Source organism: Palaemon carinicauda, chromosome 27, assembly GCF_036898095.1.
Source record: "Palaemon carinicauda isolate YSFRI2023 chromosome 27, ASM3689809v2, whole genome shotgun sequence".
Lineage (NCBI taxonomy): Eukaryota > Metazoa > Arthropoda > Malacostraca > Decapoda > Palaemonidae > Palaemon > Palaemon carinicauda.
The window spans coordinates 13,660,153-13,684,974 of NC_090751.1; the positions used below are offsets into that span (position 1 = coordinate 13,660,153).

The 24,822-nt window shown below is 39.9% G+C and overlaps 1 protein-coding gene across 5 annotated transcripts in view; it reads right to left on the bottom strand.

Annotated features, from left to right (window-relative positions):
• Window positions 1-2,599: 2,599 nt before the first annotated feature.
• Window positions 2,600-24,822, bottom strand: part of Tsp (Thrombospondin) — a 166,260-nt gene continuing 144,037 nt past the window's right edge. For all 5 annotated transcript variants that reach the window (XM_068350754.1, XM_068350753.1, XM_068350758.1 and 2 more), the window contains 7 exons: window positions 24,594-24,771; window positions 24,148-24,429; window positions 16,007-16,128; window positions 15,685-15,772; window positions 15,280-15,463; window positions 5,140-5,377; window positions 2,600-4,828 (listed from right to left, as the gene is read on the bottom strand). In XM_068350754.1, the coding sequence (XP_068206855.1) occupies window positions 4,734-4,828; window positions 5,140-5,377; window positions 15,280-15,463; window positions 15,685-15,772; window positions 16,007-16,128; window positions 24,148-24,429; window positions 24,594-24,771 (1,187 nt within the window). In that variant the 3' untranslated portion in view covers window positions 2,600-4,733. The remainder of the gene's footprint in view (window positions 4,829-5,139; window positions 5,378-15,279; window positions 15,464-15,684; window positions 15,773-16,006; window positions 16,129-24,147; window positions 24,430-24,593; window positions 24,772-24,822) is intronic.

The window sequence follows — 24,822 nt, forward strand, 5'->3', positions numbered from 1 at the left end:
AATGTGTCCTCCTCTGAAGATTAAAACCAGGACAATCGAGTGAAATACGTTTTATATCTATTCTCACTTGACAGGCATTACAAAGAGGGGCCTGTCTCCCTTCACCACTCTTCATTTAATAATTGTGGGTTACATGTGTATGGCTAATACGAAGTCTAGTTAAAATCATATCATCCCTTCTAGGCTCCTACTTGTAAAATTACAAGAAGGCCATTTATCCATTGAGGGGTGGATTTGTTTCAATTTTGTATTGGTAGTCAGTTTAATCTTACAACAATGTATCTTGACTTTAAGGTTTTTGTAAGGAATACTTATGGCCTGAAGCATCCTTAGCTGCCTTAGTTACTCGTTCATTTCCATAGTTACACATGGTTTCAAACTATTGGAACCTAGATATATGTCTACCGTAGGCTCTAGAGCCTTAAAATGTGCAGCCCCGAGACTATAATATCTCTCACGAGACATCCAAATGATTGAGGATATCAAGGCCTTCAAGAGGAAACCGAAAACTCTTCGAGTCCTGTGACAAGCCATTCAACAGTATATGAGCAATGCGTAATATGAAATGTTGAATACTCTGAACGAACAAATAAAATGACATTGGAGGTCCGGCAGAGGGTAGGGTTCCCCTGCTGTATAGAACCAAAGACAGAACCAGCCGTCAAAGTAAAGTAGTAAACAGTACCGCAGGTGGCAACACTGTCCTGGACGGGAAAAATAAAGAAAGGCCCAATTCCAAAGCTGTGTCCACAGGTTACGATAGACCATGCGCGGAATGCAACTTAAATTTAACATACCCTCGTAGTTCAAGTACTTGCACAAAGAACCAGATACATACATACATACAGTTATCAGCGCATTTCCAATTCATGCTTTGGCCATTTTCTGATGATTCGCCAGTAAATTTTCCCCACCCAAAAAATACCGGTTCCCTATGGAGGCCACCACCACCGTAGGCTAAATTTGGGTATATCTTAACTACTTATTTGTGACGGAAATGAAGGTCATTTTCGAAGAAAACACTAGTTAAAATATATATATATATATATATATATATATATATATATATATATATATATATATATATATATATATATATATATATATATATATACATAAACACAAAAGTAAAGTTTGCCCCCTGTTTTAATATAACAATACCCTGATTTCTATCAATTATACGAATCCTCTGTGATCTCTACTACACTTTCGGCACGATGCCTTCATGTAAATCTCATATTCTTAAAATTATCTCTACTCTTAGCTGTCTTTATTACCTACTGTATATCTGCCCATCACCTCGAAATGTGTCTGCTTTAATCCATTAGAACATTTCAGCTTTGTCACTTAAATATTTGAAATTTCTACCTAGCTCTTATGGTAGGTTTAACAATAATAAGCTTTTCCCAAGGATTAAAGGTAAGCATTAGATTCAATTATAAGAATAAAATGGCCGCCCCCCAAAAAATAATACTTAGTATTTGCCCTACCTAACCTGACGTAAACCGTAAGGAGGTATATAACACCCTATGTAATTGATGTGGTGAATTGTAAGCATCAACAGAAGTATTCTTATAGTTTTCTATGATACGGGAATATTACCGGCAGTGGGAATTACCTCAGAGCTTTTACTATAGCTCTTTACCTTCAATTTTCTATTTCCACCCTGGTCCTGCTTCCTTTAATCCATTTGCTGTCTAACCTCTTTCATAATGCAACTGCTGGGTTATCCTCTATATTTTTTTAATGAGGCGCATAATCGCATTTGCAATGACTCGCAACGGTGCCCTTTGAGCTCAGAAATTTTCCTGCTATCTGATTGGTTAGATTAATCTTGTCCAACCAATCAGCGAGCCGGAAACTTTTCCGAGCTAAAAAGGGCACCCTTGCGAGTCGATGAAAATCTGCCTCATTAAAAAGAATTGACTGGTTATCACTTGAAATGTCATAGCTTTGACAGTTAAAAGGTTATACTCACGTTTACATACTATTGAGTATTCGTTACAACTCTCGCACTTTCACATAGTTGTCTTGGATGTTTAAATTTCCAACCTGTAAGTGAAGTAGCTGCCTACTGCTATTGCAATGTTTACATTCTGTCGAACACGTCTCTAGAGCCATTTGGGGTATTTAAAGTCTTCTAAAACCAAGACCATTCTTGGTCTTATTAATTTTTACTGCAGGAAGGCCAAGAATCACAAAATATAACCTTGTAGACTTTTAATTATTCCAAAATATTAAATAATTACCACCAATTTATAACAAATGGTGGGAAGTTTTTCCTCGAGAAAATTCATTTTTAACTGAATTTTCAAGGCTCACAACAACTCTCCCAAAGTTCCCAGACAAGCAGACGGCTTGTCGTCCTTGCGAGACATTTTTCAAGACTAAAATTTATTACAGTAATAGACTCAAAAATCACTCAAGATATTAAAAGTACATACTGTACTGTACCTATAAACATTTCTTAGATTCTAGTCATCTCTATTGTCGTTTCAGTTATTATTCGCATGCCTTAGAAATTTCTATTCTGATTATAATCCTAATTCTATATTTAAAGAAAGACAATTCACCAAGGTTAAATAAAACAACATCTTTTATATGTAATTGTTTTTTTTTTGTAAGTGTAGGACGAAGTAAAATTTATACATTAGTTGATGTTAGCAGAATTATTTATATATTTTGATATGTGATGATTAATATATGTATAAAATAATTCAGATTAGACCCCATGTAATCCTTTAATTGGCCTTTCAGTTTGGTGAGCTAATTAATTTAGTAAGTAAATTACACTTGTGAGAATTACATGATCATAAATAAGTTACAAACTTTTGTTAAATTAACCTCTTCCTGATTACATATTTCTCTTTTATGTAGTTTGTCATTGCAAGTTGATGATCGAAAACTTCTGAAATGACAAAACCTTCCCAGTTCTTATTTCAGGAAAAACTTACAACTTATGACAGCAATCCTTTATATTACTGCCATTACTTTACAATACCGATTACTTTACTGTACCGATTGGTTTTCTGACAAATGATACCACACTCAAAGGGTCAATTGACTCTTCAATTAAATTTTTCACTTATCCTAAAAATCCATAAATAGTTTAAAAAATTGTCACAAGCTGCCAGAGACAAAATGTTGAAAATTATTAATGCATCGCGTCAATAAATGATATCTTGTGTAAACAACAAAGCTGTAAACTGATGGCAAGCATTAAAAGAGCCACAGAAGGCACTTATGTGTGCTTGCAATACGTAACTGGCAATTAATTTAAATTATTATAAATACATATAGAAAAATAGAAAAAAAAATCTTTGTGGTGTAACCACGTTATAGATTAAACATAAAAGAAAGAAAAAACATATAAGTCGTTACAGTATATTCATACAAAGATAGTAAGATACTCTTATTGTAAAGGTAGGTTACAGCTGTGCTAAAATAATAAACAGTGAATTTACCCCATCGGGCAGATCCACTGCGTGAAACGCTGATCCAATTTAACAGCAGAATATTATATTTATGACATTATCAATTCTTCTCTGAGTAATCTTTGGTAACCTACCACGGCAGTGATTTGCTGTCCACTAACATGCCCAAGAATCAGTTGATTTTCTCAAGACAGAAAATCTACTTCAGAAATCATGAAAGTCAGCCAATTTCAACCAAAACAAAATATTGTTCACACAGGGATTAACATACCTTGAGAAAGTTCTTATAACTGAGAGCTATGAAATGTTCATGTTATGATATCTTTAAATAGTGCAGGAATAGCGCATAAAGAAAGAATGATTAATAGATGGAGTGCTTCTTCAACTGATTCTTGGACAATAAAAGTGTTACCATAATCAATTGCATGAAACAGTGACCAACCCCAATATAGATAATACAGTATATGGAACACCTAAATAAGCATTATAGCTTTACTTACTCTATTATTTAGCCTTCCACATCATACAATCCCAGTTTATAAGAATGGATTTCATATTAAAGCGCAGTAACAAAATATTAATCATTCATTACATAGCAAGAGAAAAAATGATTAAGTACCAAATGATGAGTCAGATGAAGTTGCATTACTGTATTCTTGTGAGGAGTACTAAACGGTTCATCAGAAACGTTGTGCAGGTCAAAAGGACTTGGAAGCAATACACGAATAACTATACAAAAGCAAGGGTTCTGATATATTTTTTTAACTAGCGCACCCCTGTTTCAAAGGCCGGTTAAAAGTCAAGCTATTTACAAATGAAACCCCTATCTTCAAAATGTACATATTTTATACCTTCTGTTCATATTTATCATTTGACTCTTATTATGCAAAAAAAAGCATTAGGGTGATAGTTTATTTTCTGTTTATTTCTCGTTTTGGCATACATCACTGAAATGACCATAATATCCTAAGTCAGCATCTGCTGTACCTTATGCTGCTTTAGGTTCTTGATGCAATTTATAACACAGAACATTAAAGTTACTTGTGTCTAGTGAAATGATTTTACAGGCATGAAGACGCACTATATTTATTCTGAAGCCTATTTTTGATTAACATCTTTCTTTTTAACAGATTTATCGACACGTCATTCTTGTTAGTGCATATTATTAGGATGGCAAATATGGAGTACATATTGAACGTATCTTCTCTCTTTTGGCAGTAATAACATCGTTTCCATCTATAAAGCTTATCTATGTTACACCGCTTGTCAAAGAATACTCCATAGGATATGTCTCTAAAATTACAGTCCATTAGGAACTGGGGTACTGAAGTCAATCTGCACAAGACGTTGTAGACGTGGTGGCAGCTGGTTAAAAATGGCCTGTGGAACATGATCTGTCAAGGAAAGATAGGAAAATGTGTCAGTATATGTAACTTAAGGTACTTTGCATCAATAGGCGTAGGAGACGATCATGATGATATGTGATCTAGAAACAACTAATTCCATTAAATTACAAGGAAACTTGTCAAAATTAACAGATGTCAAATGACAGAAGATACTAATTTCTTACACATGAATTATAAATATACTGCATTCCTATTTTAGGAGATGTAGGTGATAATAAATGTATTTAAAACGAGTAAATTGATTCAAATATAACAATACAGAACTTGAAATTATTCATCAATCAAGAAGTCAGACTCACCATTACATCTGTATACAAGATCTGACCAAATGATCATCTCTTGCGAGAAGCAGAAGACACCCAGACGTCCTCCTTGTAGTTCATCGTCGAAAATGTTGCCTGAATCTGCCACCATGTTCTCCCCCTCGAATATCCTGAGTCGAATCAAACCGATCTTTGGTCGATGCAAGAGCAACCAGCGATAGGCTGTCTTTTCCTTCCATCCAACATTTCGGGGATCCTTCCACAGCAGTTTTACCTATACAAGAGTGAAGATAGATAGGAAGGGTATATGATGGCTTAAAACTACATTAGACACTCACAGTAAAGGCTAAAGGTGTCTGGTTCCTATTACATCTGAAGAGACGCTTATCAGAATGTCAACCAGGAAAGCTCCTCCACTCACTGTGGTTCCCAACAACAGCAGTAAACTCCCCAGTAAATACCTTAAACTTACGGCTTTGTAGGACTCAATCTGCCTTCATGCAAATTTAAAGCCAAATGCATTACCACTGTATAGTCCTAGCCTGGAGACTAGTTACTGTATAAGGAAAGTCTTTCAGTACTGTATTCAGAATAAATGAAATTAATGTGCCCTCAATTTTATGAGATTCATGATACAAGTTTAAACAAATACGTACCCTATGTCCGTAATTTCATTGTGGCGTTATAGATTCCAAGTGAATAATTTTCGTTACTCTTCGTGAATAGAAATTTGGATTTAAGAAAAAATATATTTGAATTTAAAAAGAAAGACCAATACTGTATTTCAGTAGGAATATTGATGCGAGATTTTAATAAGGTGAAATAGTAGTTTATTTGAGTCTATTGACAATTTAGGACATTCTATCTTATTTTAATAGGTAGTAGGTTGGCCAGGGCACTAGCCACCTGTTGAGATACTACCACTAGAGAGTTATGGGGTCTTTTGATAGGCCAGACAGTACTACATTGGATCCTTCTCTCTGGTTACGGTTCATTTTCCCTTTACCCACACGAATAGTCTGGGCTATTCTTTACACATTCTCCTCTGTCCTCATACACCAGACCACACTGAGATTACCAAACAATTCTTCTTACTTCACTGAAATTGCTCAATGGCAACTTTCCTCTTCTTAAGGTTAGAAGAGACTCTTTAGCTGTAGTAAGCAGCTCTTCTAGGAGAATTAAACTCTAAAATCAAATCACTGTTCTCTAATCTTGGGTAGTGCCATAGCCTCTGTACCATGGTCTTCCACTGTTTTTTGAGTTAGAGTTCTCTTGCTTGAGGGTACACTTGGGCACACTATTCTATCTTATTTCTCTTCCTCTTGGTTTGTTAAAATTTTTATAGTTTATATAGGAAATATTTATTTTAATCTTGTTGCGCTTCAAATATTTTAATTTTCTTTGTTTCCTTTCCTCACTGAGCTATTTTTCCTGTTGGAGCCCCTGGGCTTATAAAATCCCGCTTTTCCAACTAGGGTTGTAGCTTAGCAAGTCATAATAATAATAATAATAATAATAATTTCTTGCATTGTAGCTTTATCAATTTAAAGCATTAATAATGAGGTTTTTTAAAATAGTCTTCCATAATATTGAAAAAGTTGTTTTCTTTTAAGTATAAGTGACCACATATAAAGAAAACGTAACTTTATTCTATGGTATACACAATTATTTGGTTTAAGTGCTCGGATACAATGTAAACAAATAAAACTCCCATTCAAATTTTAGTGATTTGGCCATGAAACAAACCGAAATGCCTAAAAATGAACATATGACATTTCATACTATTTATCACAAACATATGAAACATGAAAGTTTTCTCTCTGATAGTGCTCAAAATAAGCACTGCATTTTCTTGCTTTTTTCTTTTATCAGCCTTATTGCCAAAACAAGTAAACTTTATAGAATATCAAACTAGAAACAAATATTTCAATCTATAAGGATTTTCTGTTTTTTCATATAAAATAATCAGGACCTATGACCTTTTTCACGAATCAGTGTTAACCAAATATGGAAAACAAGTTATAACCTCATATTATTATTATTATTATTATTATTATTATTATTATTATTATTATTATTATTATTATTATTATTATTATTATTATTATTATTAACTGCTAAGCTACAACCTTAGTTGGAAAAGCAGAATGCTATAAGCACAGGGGCTCCAACAGGGAAAACAGCCCAGAGAGGAAAGGAAACATGGAAAAATAAAATATTTTAAGACCAGTAATATTAAAATAAATATCTCCTATATAAACTATAAAAACTTCAACAAAACAAGAGGAAGAGAAATAAGATAGAATAGTGTGCCCAAGTGTACCCTCAAGCAAGAGAACTCTACCCCCAAGACAGCAGAAGACCATGATACAGAGGCTATGGCACTAACCAAGACTAGAGAACAATTGGTTGATTTTGGAGTGTCCTTCTCCTAAAAGAGCTGCTTACCATAGCTAAAGAGTCCCTTCTACCCTTGCCAAGAGGAAAGTGGCCTCTGAACAATTACAGTGCAGTAACCCCTTGGATGAAGAAGAAGAATTTGGTAATCTTAGAGTTATCAGGTGTATGAGGACAAGGGAGAATATGCAAAGAATAGGCCAGACTATTCTGTGTGTGTGTAGGCAAAGGGAAAATGAACCGTAATCAAAGAGAAGGGTCCAATGTAATACTGTCTAGCCAGTCAAAGGACCCCATAAATCTCTAGCGGTCATATGACAAATATAGGCTTACTAGATAAAAGCTGTATGTAAAGCTCTATGGGGAACCCCTTTCTCTTGTTAGTAAGCAAAAGCTAAAAGAGATGAGGCGATCATTTCTTCCAGAATACTGTAGATTGGAAAGGTGCGAAGAATTATTGTCATATTTCATCTTTACCTTTTCTATTTTCATTATATTTTATTTACTTTAGTTATCCTCTCTTCCATTCTCTAATTCTTATTTATCTTTTGCATGATTTTTGAGCTACTGTACCCTACTCCTCTGGTCTCCCTCCATGTTCTAATCCTATAGATTGATATTGTTGATATTTCATGGTGATGACGTCATAAAAGGTACCTTTCCATGGAAGCCTTTGATGTCTGTATGAAATGTTTGATGGTCCCTATTCAGTTAAGCATCATATTCTAGGATGAATTATTTACAGATCTTGAATGTGAGTTGTACATTAGACTTTGTATTTATTTTATTGACATCTCTTTATAATTTTAAACCTACATATAGGAATTTTAAGACCCAACACACTTCATCTGCCAAATAAAAAAGCAAATCAGACAATCTCAAGGTTAAATAAAATTTGGAAATCAGAGGCCTGAAATTATATATAAAAAATGGTATTTTTATTATAAAATAAATTTTTAAATATACTTACCTGGTAGTTACATATATATATATATATATATATATATATATATATATATATATATATATATATATATATATATATATATATATATATATATAGCTTAAATCTCGCGTTTCAACGTGTCAAGACAGAAAATTCAAAATTCGTGGCAATCGCCGCCATGACAGTAGGTGGTCATACATGAGCGCCATCACTCGTAGGCTATCAGAACTATTCCCAACATCTTCAGAAATTCCATGTCTCTGTTTTCAGAGGGGAGGAGGGAGGGTTCTTTATATATGTAACTACCAGGTAAGTATATTTAAAAATTTATTTTATAATAAAAATACCATTTTTAAATATGTAACTTCCCTGGTAGTTACATATATATAGCTGATTGACACCATGGGTAGTGGGTTGAAAACCTCATCCCATTAGGAATTCTTATAATTATTAATAACTACAATTAGTAGTACTAATAGTCTAGTTCTAGCCTGATAAGGAAGCTGGCTTCATAATACTCTGCCTCATTTCGCCTGCATTCCTTGAGAGACTCAGCGTCCACCTGTGGGGCTGTGAAAGTCTCTTGGGGCTGCCACAAAGACCTTGACCTCTAGCGTGGCTAGACCACCACCCTTGCAAACCTGGCATAGCCAAGGATACTGAATCTGACCACCTACAGTACTTTAAAGGTTTTTCCTTTAAAAAAGAAAAAAAAAAATAATAAAAAAAGTAACTTGACTTGTATCACAGACTGTGAAAGGTTGTGATAACCTTCACAGACAACCTGAGAACACAAATACAAGCATAAAAGGCAAGGGTATAATAAAAGATTATAGGGTAGAGGTAGTAGACCCTTCTCCAACTACGACGCCAGAGGTAACGTACGGACCCAGGGAACAACAATCCTCATACTGGGTTTGGACATCTTCAAGATAATAGTCTGCGAAGACTGATTTACTTCGCCAAAATGTGGCCTCTAAAATAGACTTCATCGATTTATTATGCCTATAGGCTATGGAGGTAGCAACAGCTCTAATCACATGCTGTTCCACTTTGAGAATTGGGAATACTCCTTCTTCACAATTCTCGTGAGCTTCTCTTATCAAGACCTTGATAAAGAAAGCTTGAGCATTCTTAGATAATGGTAAAGATGGTTTTTAACTGAACACCAGAGATTGTCTGATGGTCCTCTTAAACTCTTGAACACGTGCAAATAGAATTCAGGAGCTTTTACCGGACAAAGGCCTCTCCTTCTCACGACCAAGTAAGTGTGATAGACCTGGGATATTAAAAAACCTAGGCCAAGGTCGAGAAGGATTCTAATCTTTTTGCGATAAAAACCAAGCTGAAGGGAACAAATCGCATTGTTTCCATTAAAGGCAACCTTCTTGCTAATGGCTTATAACTCCCCTACCCTTCTTGCTGTAACCAAAGTAACCAGGAAAAGAGTCTTTTTGGTAAGATCCTTCCAGGATGCCTTCTTCAAGGGTTCAAACCTACTTGAGGTTAAAAGGGCTAGAACTACATCCAAGTTCCAAGATGGGGTAGGATTCTCCTTCATTTAGTTGTTTCAAAAGATCCAATGAGATTAGAAATATCCTTATCACCTGACACGTCAATGTTCCGGTGACGGAAGATGGAAGCTAGCATACTGCGGTAGCCCTTAATGGTAGAAACCGCTAGTTTCTCTTTAGAGCATAGGTATAATAGAAAATCTGCTATATTGGCTATAGAGGTACTTGGTGGAGGAAAACTTGTTATTCCTGCACCATCCCCTAAATATGTCCCACTTTGATTGGTAGACCTTGATAGTTGAAGCCCTTCTTGCTCTGGCGACAGCTCAAGCAGCCTCTCTTGAAAAACCTTTCGTTCTTGCCAACTTTACGATAGTCAAAAAGCAGTTAGATTGAGAGTGAGGAGATTTTGGTGGTATCTCACCAAATGAGGCTGTTTGAGTAGATCTCCCCGATTGGGTAAAAATCTGGGAATATCTACAAGCCATTCCTTATCTCCGGAAACTAAGGTCTCGTAGGCCAAAATGGAGCTAACAGAGTCATGCGGACGTTGGGTGATTCCCTGAATTCTTCAAGACACTGTCCAGGGTCTTGAATGGAGGAAAAGCGTACACATCTAGGTTCTCCCAATTCGAAAAGTGTCCAATGTGGCTGCTTCCTGTTCTGGTACTGGAGAGCAAAATACCGGCAACCTCTGTGTCATTTGTGAGGCGAAGAGGTCTATCGAGTGTTGACCCCACAACATCCAAAGATTGGTGCACACCTCATGATGTAGGGTCTATTCTGCAGTAAGAACTTGTCATCTTCTGCTGAACAGATCCTTCCTGACGCTTTTCTGCCCTTCTAAAAGTGAATAATCAGTGCTTGGTGAATGGCCACTAGTTCTTTGATATCTATGCGTCATTTCCTCTGAGACTCTATCCACAGATCCCTGTCGAAAATCGTATGAGTCAAACAGGGATGACATCGACTTCTCTAGATTAGACAGATCAGACACTTGAAGCGCACCATGTGCGCGAACTAAACCATGTTCTTATTGCTGTGAGGAATCGTCAACCGTAGTCGGTTGATCACCGGGAGAAAGTTCTTGCGACATTTCCGGAGTGCCTTGAGCGCGGTCTGAACCGATTATCATCATCAGACACATGAAATTCTGTGAGGGTGATAGATAAGATTTGGCATTATCCTTTGGAGAGCTTCCAGACCTTTTACTTGTGATTTTGCTCTGAGTGGTCAGCCGACTAGTTACAAAGAAAAAACCCTTACTCCCTTATGAGAGGCCAGGGAATCACGTTGGACATCACGGGGGAAAAAAAACCGTACTTGTACAATGGACTGACGTCCAGAACAAGTTTTCATGCCCCCTTCGAGTTTTTTGGAACTAGGAAAAAGTATGTTGTAAAAACACCTCCGAGGGAGTGTTCTCTACAATTCTATGAATGATCTCGACAACATAAGGCTCAATTGTTCTTAACAACTGTTACTTAGTTACCCGAGTGGAATGTTGTCAATTCTAGGGGTATTGACGACATGGGAGGTATAAACCGACTCACTTTTTTATTCGGTTTGTTGCCTTCAGAATCAGCGAGTTAGACCTCCAGTCGTAATTCTCTAAGTTCCCCTTGAAGGGGCTCTCCTACGAAAAAAGCTGACGAGTGGGAAGAGCCTCCTTTTGTATCCTTGCTAAAAAGCTAGTTGGAAGGATCTATTTAGCAGTCCTGGAGAAAAATTTTTTGGGCAGCCTGTTAATCTTCAAATAAGGGACAAACGAAGATAAAAAGGGATAACACATAGTCCTCTTTATAAGAACTCTTGCAGTGGAAAGGGGAGGAAAGTTCGATGGGCCATCCCTCTCGGGCTTATCCAGACAGGCAAACAGATGCATCTGAACCTCGTTATTAGGGTCTGTGGCTTCTGCGAGAGTTCTGAGAGTTCAGTCCGTAAGGCTGAAGACTTCTATCGACTAAAAGTTTCCTTAGCCGATGGTCCATTTCAGAATTGGACCACATAAACTTCGACTTCTTCATGGTTGAAGTGAGGAGTTAGCAGGTCTGGAGAAGTCTCCTTGGGAGTGGAAGGAAAATTCCAAACCAAGAACTTCCCCCAGATGAATACCACAAACTAGATCTGGAAGCCCGCCGAGTTTGAGGAAAAGAAGAAAGGTCTTCGCTATATCCTTTCTTTTGGACGTCTCTTGGTTGAAAGATGAGAAAACTCTCTTAATATATCTAGCCAGGACCATATTCTTGAAGGAGGCTCCTTTTTTTTTTTTTTTTTTTTTTAAACTCAGCTGTCTGAAATGAATCCTGAGATTTGTCTTCCAAATCGGTTAAAGGAATATCAATTCCATGATTTGAATGAGTAGGAGACAAAAATGCGTCATCCTGTCGGTTATTGTCTTCCCAAAAAATTCATCTTGCTTGAATATATCTCATGAAGGATATCGTCCAGTTGTGAAGAAGCATCACTTTTATGTACTGTAAGTCTCGAAGAAGAGACAGGTTCCAGTGCTTCCAGCATAAGATTATCATGTTGTAAGGAAGAAATAACCAGTGCTTCCAGCATAAGATTATCATGTTGTAAGGAAGAAATAACCAGTGCTTTCAGCATAAGATTATCATGTTGTAAGGAAGAAATAACCAGTGCTTTCAGCATAAGATTATCATGTTGTAAGGAAGAAATAACATCTGTAAAAAACATGCGAGGGAAAAACTTGATCACATGCATCCAGCATGTGTATAACATGTTGTATATCAACAGCGTGATGCGAGAGAGCGTTAGTTGTGCTTTCAGAAGAAAAGAAAAAAAATCGCGAAGGAGATAAAAAACTTGCCTATCCTGTTGCGAGGACAAATCCAGACTATATGAGTCCATCGTGGGTCCAGATTGAGACTGTTGTATGTTTCCATGAGAGTTATTAGACTAATGGATGAGTCCCGAATGCCGTGAGCCGTGAGGAAGCGTTAGTATCACATTCAGTCAATCCCAAGGAAAAAACAATTGTTTGTCCATAGTGACATGAGGACAAAAAACCTGACTGTGTTCAGGCTGCTGCACGTGTGTCTAGGTTGCCGTGAGATTCAGACTGATCAGTTTGCCATGAGCAGTGTGTGTAGCATGCATCCGCATGAGCGGTAGTCTCGCGCCCCGCAGAACGCGAAGGTGAGACAACTGCTAGAATTTTTTTTTTTTTTTCGACGTCTGCCGTTGCCATAGCGTCTGCGCTTGCCGTAGCATCTGCGTTTGCCGTAGTGTCTGCATCTGCCGTGAGGGAGAGACCAAACTGCCACATGTGTCTGCCCTAACGCTTGCCGAAATGCGAACTGATCGCTGCGAGGGAGCGTTCCGCAGAGAGGTATCGTCAACTGTCGATACTTCTAGTGCGCCTTGTGCGCAATCTGAATCGTGAATCGATTGTTGTGAGAGATCTCCTCCAAGAGACCAGACTAGCGTCTGCGTCTGCCGTGAAAGAGAGACCAGACTGGTGTCTGCGACTGCCGTGAGGAAGAGACCAGACTACCGCATGCGTTTGTCCTAACGCTCGCCGCAACGAGAGCTGATCGCTGTGAGGGAGCGTTGCTGAGTATCGGAGAAATACGCTCTCCAAAACTATCGGAAGACCGATTTCTGGTCTATTGCTGTGCTTAGATTCTTTTAGGTATAATTTTTCTAGCGATTAATCCGATTTTCTGCTCCAATAAGGCTGAATGGACATGTGAACTATCACCAGCTGAAACATACCATTCCAGCCTGGTCTACTGTACCGACATGAAACTAACGGAATCGCACTTTTTTATATCCAAACTATCTCGGTGAACATGAGGCAATAAAAAGATCATTAAGATCATCTGACCCATCCTAGAGGAGCATCAACTCAGACCAGAGCCCCTTGAACCAGCAAACCACTGCAGTTGGTTCTCCATTCAGCGTCTTTGCATTGAAAGTTAATCTTCAGGACGGGCCATAATAATAATCCTACTAAACAGAATTCTTTAGGTCAAGCCACGCCTCGGAAGGACGTAAGAAATTCACGCGAGTTTGTGATTATCTAGGTGATTATTATTTAGAGTCATTCAGTTTTATTTGTCTTTGAACATTCAGGCGTGAGTGTGATGTTTTTTTTTTGTAACCTTTATGTCCATTATGTTGTATTAAATTTTTTGGTAATTTTAATGGACATTTGTTTGTCAAGTTATTTGCATATTTCATTCTTTGATAATCTTAATGGTTGTCAGGTTTATTTGATATGTATCTTAAACAACTGTCATTTTACGTTTTGACTAACCCCTTTTCATTCACGGGATAACTAAGATCAAGCTTTTCAAAGTTCCAACAATATTTCACTTTACCAAGTCTTAATTTTTGTACTTTCAGAAGATTTTTCATTTTATATATCTTTGATTAACCCTTTCATTTACGCAATTACTAAGTTTAGATTGTATGTAAATTGTTCCTATTAGATTTCACGTTATTTTCCAGCTAACCTTATGCTTCAGCATTTAGCTTTGCGCATCCTGTTACGATGGCCTTACAAAAATCATGTAAATTTTGTGAATAAACGTATGGGGCACGTCAAAGTGATAATTGACTATAACTAAATCCCTTTTATATTCTATTCAATTTTACAAAATAGTACTGTACTGTATCGAGTATAAATAGAATTATCAGGTAAATTCCTAATATTTAAGTATATAGACTCATTTAGATACCTCCTTCAGGAGCAATTAAAATATTCACATGTCTTAAACTATTTTGTCCAAGAATATTTTTGAGCTAAAGAAATTATGAGTTCTGGACAGTTGTTTGTAAACATACAATGGAAATGACCCTCACAACTTCATTTTCTCTGTTACTGAAGTGAACGATCTTCCTACTAAAGTGAGACACTCAGGTAAATTTTAGAATACCTTAAACCATACAATACTGCTCTCTATCACACTCCTGTATTATTTTCTTTACAATTAACTATTGTTGTACATTCTCAGTTGGGGTATACTATCCCATGCTAGGTGTAGAACCTGAGCACTTGATCGTATTGGTACTGAAAGATACAATATACAGATATCTGATCTCAATACCCTGTGATGGTTGGCAAACCATAACATTGCATGTTTCTGACCTGTTGGTACAGAAGTGTTGATGCTCCCATCCCCCACATTGGGATCTTGAATAACTGTTGTGGGGAGGTGTTCCCAGAAGTTAGTTTCTACACATTTATTTGTCCCAAAAGGCAATACATAATTCTAATATTTTATGCTGAAACTGAATTTATGTACAACACATGCAACTGTTCCTTATATAAACTGTTCTCCATACCTGATCTTCAGTGTCTCCTGTGTGCCAAAGGGAATTCCTCATCATCTGTCCAGGCCCGGTGTCAGACGAGACCCTCTTCAGCTGAATACCAGGTTCAGCAACTGCCCGGAATGGCGTTGCTTGCCAGTAGGTTTGTGTATTTTTCTTCCACATGACCGTATAGAAACGTGAATTATCCTGATAACTGTGGGATTATAAAATAAATTACTGTTTTTACTGGCTTCCTGAGGAAAACATTTGCAACATAAGAAATATCAATGTGCTCTAAAGACTGAAATTGCAAAGATAATATTTTCGAGAAATGGACTGACTGTGTACAAAATAATTAAAGTTATATCTTGGAGATATAAGATTTAAACATCAACTAATATTAAAAAAAAATCCAAGAAGGTAAAGTGTAGCTACCTGAATATGAATCCCACATAATCATCATCAATATCAGTATCAACGAAGAATGTACCTTCAAAGTCGACTCCACCAAACATGTGGTATCCTAGAGACAAAATAAAATTCATTGTATTACATAAGTATTATTAAAGAACTGGAAATTGTCAAATTTCTTATTTTATTATTGTACTTAACATACAATATACAGTGAACCAACTAGGCAACTCTTCTGTCATGAATTAATTAGTATTTTGACATTAAATTTTTCCTTTTACATAACATAAAATATCTCATGCTACTGGTATAGTCAAGCAGAGCTCTTATATTTGATATTACTTACCAACAGCAAGACCAGGATCAGAGTTCATTGTCTGAACGATTTCAGCTCCTTTATTGTAAATGACCCAGTTAGGATCAATTTGAGCATCACCCTCTGGATCCAACACCACAGTTTGATAGGTTCTAATGAAAAAAAAAAAAGTTTTATTCTTTTAATCTAAAAAAAATGCAATGTAATAAGGAAGTTTCACTCACAGTTCTAACTGCTATACTCTAATGAAACTTCTGGTCATATTCAACCTGTCTATGGGTATAAAATTGACATTCAATGAACACTTAAACACGTTGAAGGCTAATCAATGGTTTTGGATGCAATTTTCCACCATACAAAATGAACTACTCCTTTCCATGTTTCCATGAAGAGTTAAGAGTTTACTATGTGGCAATCATATTTCTTTAAAATCTACTAATTAACTGATCTTGTATTATCCTGCCAATTAAAGACTAACAGGGCATTGGTAGGAATGTGCCTAATAATTCTGAGGACTTTACAAGGTTTGGTGTATCTTTAACTTCGTGCTTACCATTGGACAGCATTTCATGAAGTCAGATAAAAGGTATAATCCACAAGTTTATTTATCTATAGTAATGTCACATACTGAACTTACCAACGTCTAAGATATTGATTGCTTCATAACTTTTGTTCTATAATAACAGCATAATTTGCAGGGAATGATAAATATTAGTTATGTTCAGAATAGTTCTCGATTCCGATTCTTTTCATAAAAAAATTGAATTCTCTGGGATTATTATGGATGCACATAGTTCATAGTTAAGTTGGTGTATGCCTTAAGGTGTGTTGAACTGTCAACATGATGCAGAAAAAATAAAATCTATAAATTATTTTAGTGAAAAATATACAAGTATTTGAACTTATACTGTTAGTTTTAAAGATCTATAACACTGGGACCAAAACAAGATTCTCATAATTCATGAACATATTGTTACTCTTGCAAAACACTAATTCACATTCAAAGAGAGATCTACCTTGAGATATCAAAATGTACAGTAAGTGGCAATTTTAGGAGCAAAATCTGCAGACTTTCTGATTAGATTTTTTAAAAGAAAATACAGTATACGATATTTCCACCTCCCCTGTGCAGAGGAACCTATTTTCATGTTAGTCTTCTATATAAATAAATGGTATCCAAAATAACCTTGTTCCGTAACTGGAATACAAACCTGTAGCTATTTATAGGGCTATTACTTTCAGCAAGACTGAAAGACAAGCAATTAGACTTTTAGCGAGGGTTGACCACGTATACCGATAGTTAGCGGGGGGGGGGGGGGGGGGGGGTAGTAGTAGTAGTAGTAGTAGTAGTAGTAGTAGCTATCCCTCTCACTCCCACACATTTTGATTTTTTAATCTTGTTTTCTTGTTTTTTTAATCAGTATATGTGAAGACATTCTTCATGTTTCTATATATTCTAAGCTTTCTTTACGGTGAATGTTGCTGTTTGTGAAACAGCGTAGTGCAGCAGGTTCTCAAGGGCAGAGGACCTTCCCTTACGACTTTCCTCCCTTGGTCAACAGTCATCCCGTAGGTGGGAAGCCTTCCTAGCGACTCGGCTGCCGCTGCAGGGGAGTCGACATCGCTAGGATACTCCTCCATTTGGCTGTTATCGTCACGCTCCCCTCTACGTTTTGTTAGAGGGAATCTGTTTATGGCCTTCACAGAGCTTTCTCACTGACAACGCTGCTCACTTTACATGGGCGGCCATCAGATACTCTATGGGGGGGATACACCTTTTCCGTTCGCGGGTTAGGTTGTGCTTCTAAATGGTTTTCTTCACTAAATGAAATAATAACTGTTTGTAATTTAACTTTTCAGCTTCAACTTTGCTTGCCGGCGGAGGGTGTGCTTGACCTTAGTTTGTCCGCTCCCTCTAGGGGAACCCCCTTCCCGCCAAAGGACTGAATGGTTCTCCCAAGTAGTTTGTTTTGTCAGCTGAATTAATTAATTGTAATTCTTGTTTGGTTACAGTTTTTTACACTACCACTCTTCTTCTACTGTCCATTTGCCCGGGGGACACCTTTTCTGTCCACGGATTAGGTGCTCCTCCTGAGGGTGTTTTTTCATGCATACATTTTTTTTCCTTAGTTAGCGATGCCGTACTTCTTTGTTCGGCTAAGATAGCCGATGTAGTAGAGCAGTCAGTGCCCTTTGTTCCTGTGAAATCTACTGTCACTGCGCTGCCACTTTCCTGTTCTCTTGCGCCAGTGACAGCTCCTGATGAGCACACTAACCTAGAGGAACTAACTCTGGCTACATTTTCTCAAGTAGCGCTCGATGCAGACATTCAATTTGAACAAGGATTGTTGATGGAAAGCAAAGCGCACTGCCCGGGAGTCCGCCTCCAGGGGATGGACCACTTTCCCTTCAAAGGGAGAGTTATCTTCCCCAACTGTTGGTTGTCCTCCCTTGCGAGGGAGAACTTCCCTTCATCTTCTCTGACTAGCAATCTCCCCATCTGCAGGGAGAATTGCTGACAGCTACATCTCATCGGCTGTTGCAGTTTCTTCGCCAAAGATTACGCTCCCCCAACTATGCTAAGCCGACTTTCCTGTCAGGGGCGGAGCAAAGTCTGAGGTAAGTCTCTCCTGTGGGTAATCACCTCTCTCATTCGCGAGAGACCACTAATAGAGACAACTCTTTGGAGACCTTCCAGCTGAACAGTCTTCCCTGTGTAGGTTCGTTATCGTAATCAGCGAGCTCACCGAGTTCATAGCCCTTTTCGTCGCCTCAGACAAGCTCTTTCGCCTTTGGCAAAGAGACGTCTGTTGGCTCTTCAGCTTAATCTTCGCAGCGCTCCTCTTCAGAGGATCTTCCTCATCATGGTTCGCCTGGTTCCCGACCTTCGCCCGTTTCTTTGGACTCGCGGCCTTGTTGTTTGCCAGCATTGCAGCATCCAACAGACCATGTTGCCTCCTCTTCTGCTTGCCTAAAAACCTTGGTTTGCGACTTGCTGTCTAGGATCCATTCGCGATCCTCTCCAGATGATCGTCCTTCCAAGGGTCACATCCCTTCTCCAGGTCTTTGATTGGCTGCGTGCTGACCTCCAACGCACCATGCCGATTGCCAATTGTCAGCCTGCCTATTATCTATCTCCAGCTCGCCGATTGCCGATCACCCATCGTTAGCATGCTGATCACCAATCACCAGCTAGCCGATCGCCAATTGCTGGCTCGTTTTTCTCTGATCATCTACCTCCAGTCTCACTGATCGCCGATCTCCAGCTCACCTATCGCCGATTGCCAATTGTCAGCTTGCCAATTGCCTGCTCGCTGATCGCCAATTTCTAGCACTCCAATCACCAATTTCTAGCTCAGCAATCGCCAACTCGTCAATCGTTGAACCATATTGCTGTTCTTTGATTAACCAATTGTCGATTGCCAGCAGCTCGCCATTTACCAGCTCGCTGTTTGCAAGCTCAAAGATCGACGATCACGAGCTCAACGAGTGCTGATTGCCACTCGACAGATCAGCACTCCTCGCCATCTGCTCGCCAACGAACTCTGGTTCGTGGCTCACCAGCGGGTTCCAGCAGTCCTACTGATCTTCCATCACCAACTCGTCTACAGGCTGTGTTCGTCGTTTGTAAATGGTAGTCCGTTCATGATTCTCTCCAGCGGTTTACCGCTCTCCTAAGGGTCACAGACCTGACCGGGGTCACTGATCGTTAGCGCCGATCACCTACTTGCCAATCTCCGACTCGCTGATCGCCAACTCGCCGATCGCCAGAAGCCCTCCGCTTGCCAGCTCGTCAGTAGTCTTTATCTGCTAAACGGTCACCTTCTCAGCATTCACCAATTACTCGCCAGTCTCCAAGAGCAGAAGGCAAACAACACCAGCCTTGCTCTGATCGTCGTTTGCCAACTCGTCAATCGCTTAGACGATCGTCAATCGCTTAGACAATCGTCAATTGCTTAGACGATCGTCAAACGACCGATAGTCTCCATGAGCAGCTCACCAACAGACATCTACGCATGACCTCGCTGACACAGTACAGCGACCCCAGGAACCAGCCCCCGATCGTCACCAACGTTTGCCTGAACGACACCACTATTTAATGGCGCAGTTCACGGGAAGAGAAGCTTTCTAAGCCTTCTCCTCCTTGAGCTTCCGAGCTCCCTGCAGAGAGACATAAGTCTTCTCCCCATTGTTCTCCTCCCCGCAAACACAGAACAGCACTTTCAACGAGGAGAGCGGGAAAAGGCAAGATATCTAAGCAGCAGGAATTCAAAGTTCTGAAGGACCCCCCCTCACGGCCAATTTTTTTTCCACGGAAGAGACATCAGCACTACAGCCTTCCTCGAGAGCTTCTTCAACAGCGGATAAGAGTTCCTTGCGGAGGCCCTCTTTGTCGTTCCCTTCAAGGGAACTTTCAGATAGTGCCGCTATTGGTCAGAAGCCTTGGTTGGGTTGTCACGCAAGCCTTCGTGACAGATTTCCCACCTGCTCATCCATTAGAAACTCCCAGGATCTCCCTAGAGGAGTCTTCCTCGCGTTCTATGGACCCATGGTGTAAAACCACGGTTCCTTCCTGCAGAGAAACTTTGGTTTCTTCCTCTTCTCTGAAGTAGCAAAGAGGAGTCCCTGATGAGCTAGTCTCATGCAGGGTAAAGCTGACTCCTGTCAGGACGTTCAAGGGAAGGTCAAGTGTCATCGTGCCTGCTCCTCCTCATCCTCTTGCTCCACAGCCAGCAGTCCAGGTGGTAGTTTCGAGCAAGGAAGAGTGCCTATCCAACTCTTTCCGGCCCTCTCCCATCGAGGAGGTCCCTCGAGAACTCAGGGTAGCCTCGTAACACGTGGAAGATACAATTCTTTCCCCTACAGGTGGCCAACATAAGGGTGTTCACCAAAACTATCCATGCCAGACCTTCTTCCTTCCGAGGAAAGATTCTAAGGACTCTAAGACACTGCCGAAATGCTTATCGATGATTACAAGACCTGCAGAGGGGGTCAGACAGTCTTCACCCGGCCACTTCAACAACGACCACAACCCGTCCCGAAATGGCGTCTCGTGGGTGGAAAACAACGCCTTCGTTACTAGTCCACCATCAGAAACTTCCGCAGGTTTGACAAGACCGCATCAGTCTCCGTCGAATCCAACATCTTTAAGAATAGTCAGATCCCAAGTTCCTTTCATCTGGTTCTCTACAAGATCTGAATAAGAGACTGTCCTGTTAAGGAGGTTGCAAGATGAGAACCTCATCCAGGGAGTCAATCTCCTCAGTTCTTCCCCAAATTAATCTCTACCTCCAGATGTAGCAAAGAAAAAAAGGGAGGGGCATGCTGCACCACTCTGCCTCTGGGCTGTGGTCTGAGCCCAGATGGGACTGCCTCTTAAAACCTCAGAGATGAGGGTAACCTTCCTACAAGCAAGATGTACCATCCCCTTTGGCGGGGAACTCAGTTTGAGCTTCAGCTCATATCTCGTACAATGCTTGATGTCGACCTCCAACTTGGGCTAGAACTTGGGGATGGAAAACAAGAGAGTATAGCCAAGAGGATGGTCTCTAGGTGCTGGAACTCTCCTTTCTGTGGTGGGGAGGAATCACCAACTACGGCAGCAGTTGTAAACCATGTCTTTCCCGTCTGCGGAAAAGACTTCCTTCTCCCTTTGGTCTCCTCTTTGGGGGATTTTTCCATTGAAGAGAGGGATTCATTCACTCCCCTGCTGAGGGAGTAGTTCCTCCTCCAGCCACTATGCAGCTATCTTCCTTTTTGCTGGAAGGATCCCAGACAGCAGCAGCAAACAGTGGCCGCCTTTTCCATCCGTGAGAGAATACTGTATTCCTTTTCCTGGTTGGTCTCCCCTTCGGGGGAGTCCTCCCACAGGCGTTGGGTTTGCCCATTCTCCACTATTGCCCTTCAGAGCAGAGCTAGTCATCAGATGTCTTGTCTTGCTAGAAAACTCATCTCACCTACTAACGTACAGTAGATCGTGAAAGATCCTACGGGAATTGGATTCATCCATTCCCCGCCTTTGGTCTTCGGGAACAGGCCATCAGACTCGTCTCGCCAACAAGACTCATCCCATCATCAAGATTCCTCTTGTTCAGAAGACTCTTCATGCCTAGTCAGCTCATCTGCAACTCTTGACAGAGATCCCGAGAGAACACCCTGAGCCACTTCAAAAAGCCACATGGGAACTTCTTCCACAAAGCAGTACTGGATCTTCACTACGATTTCACGCCTGGAAACTATCAGGGAGTCTCTCCCAAAACAGGTTGCAAAGGGAAGGTCTGGATACCTGGATAGATCTTTGGCTTCAGCCAATCCAGGGTAAGTGGACTGTAAGTTGGTATCACAGTAGGGGTATCCCTCCCCTCGATACCACTATGCCAGCATTAAGGGTGTTCCTCAGTTACCTTCAGGAGGAAAGCATCTCTTGGTCTCAGCATGGAGAGGCACTGCTAGTCCTTGAGCTTCGTCTCCTGACCTGTAGGAATTAACCTTTCTCCAAGTCGGCACTGCCCTTCATTCGGAATTTTGAGCCGAAGGACCCTTATTTAGAAAGGAGACCCCATTCCAGGACCCCAAGCAGCAGATGTCTCCTGACCTTGATGACAAGTCTCCCGCTCATGTTGGCTTCTGGGAAGAGAGTTGGCGAACCCCATGGGACACCATTAACGTCTCTAATTAACGACAATGGGCCAAGTAATGCTCGACCTAGTTTCTGGCAGCTCATATCCCAGAGTCCTTTGCAACATCACCAACGATCCAGGTCAAAGGTTACTTTGCCAAAGAGAAACTAGAGGCCCTTCCTCAAGGAAACTACGAGAGCTTGCCTCGAGTGTCAACACTCTTCATTAGCACGGGGAAGGTCAAGAGGAGGATCACGAAGAACATCATATCTCCCTGGATTCACAAGGTCATTGACCTCACACTGAATCCAGATTCTCCTCTGACACTTTGACCCAGAGCACACGACATAGTGGTCATTGCTACGTCCTTGGAGTTCAAACAAAACTACTCTGCGGTGCAGGTTATACAAGCGGGCATGTGGAAGTGTCGAAAGACCTTCCCCACCCACTACCTGCAAGATGTAACCCACAGGAGACTCGATATCTTCCCTATCGGTGCTGTGGTGGTTGCACAACAACTAGTTAAACACCTCAAGCTTCTTCATGGACAAGTAGCAGGAGGCTGAGGGCATTGGTTTCCCAGTCTTAGTCTGAGTGAATGAATAAGAATGACTGGCTCTTTCTTTTTTTCATCCTACCCTTTTGGGGAATCAGCATCCAGGGCCCTCTGCAAAGCTGACCTCAACCAACTGCAGGTAAACCATTGTTCCCTCATGTAACCCCTGATATTGTGTCAATACCGTTACGTCCCCATTCCCTGGCGAGGTGGTACTGGGAATGTCTTGTTGATCTCAGACGATTCCTATGACTCGGAAGAACTCTTACTTTGACAGTCAAGTTGCTAGTATAAAAAACACACAAGTTTGCGTAGGCTGCAGATCATGCATAAAAAGGTTTTAGTGAGGTGTAGGGTTTCCACTTATTATGAGCTAACACACAAAAGGGGGAATCCCTGGGTAAAAGCCAAAAAGCCAGATTGGCAGGGATATCCACCCTCCTAATAGGTGAGTCAACCCCTATAAATAGTGTAGGTTTGTATTCCAGTTACTGAACAAATGACAAATTTGGAAGTATTTCGTATTTTTCCAAACGATACAAACCAATAGCTATTTATACAGATTTGCCAGCCATCCCAGTCCCCCTTGAAGTCCTACCTCCAAGCACAGTGAAGTACAGTCACAGGTGTGTGAGAGGGGTAGCTACTCCACCCGGCCCCCTAACTAGCGGTGTGAGGGACCCTCACAAAAAGTCTAATGGCTTGTCTTTCAGCTTTGCCGAAAATAATAGACCTATAAAGAGCTACAGGTTTGTATCATTAGAAAAAATACAAATTACTTCCAAATTTGTCATTTTTGAAGTTCATGCAAATTTAATTTCAGTATGAACAAGGTAACCTGGGAGTAGCTATGGGAAATAAAAAAAATAGTAAATAGGTTAAGGAGATTCTCTTCTTAAAACTACTTCTCATAGAAATGGCTACACTTGGAATCACTATTAGGAATAAAATGTTTTTTCTAATTGCTCCTAAATGAAAAATAATTATTTTCCTACCTGAAATCGGTTGCATAAATCTTTGAATTATTTGGACAGTTATCCTGGAAGTCCAGAAAAGTATCTCCATCCTGATCATCAAGACATGCATCACCTCTGCCATCACTATCAGAATCCTTTTGATCAGGGTTATAGATGAGCCAGCAATTGTCAACTTGGTTGGGGATGCCATCATTATCTGCATCAGGGTCACACTCGTCACCCTTGCCGTCATTATCAGCATCATGCTGGTCGCTGTTGGGAATATCTACACAGTTGTCCATGTCATCTTGAACACCATCTCTGAAACACAAAGATAAATTATGAGAACATGTTGATGCTACCTATATTTTTGCTGTCATTTTAGGCACATGATATTGGAACAGGTTTGCTTTTCTTCGATGATCTTTACACTTGAATGCTATGGCTTCAGGATATCATTAAAAAATCTTAATAGGATTACTGACCTGTCACGATCATTATCAGTATCACAAGCATCACCGATGAGATCTTTGTCAATATCATCTTGACTTGGATTGCGCACCTCTGGACAGTTATCACATGCATCTCCCAGGCCATCACGGTCACTATCTTTCTGGTCAGGGTTGGGTGTCTTTGGGCAATTATCAACACGATTTTGCACTCCTGAAGAGCAAGGTGGCAAGTGTGAAGATGGCAACAAATTATCAATAACGA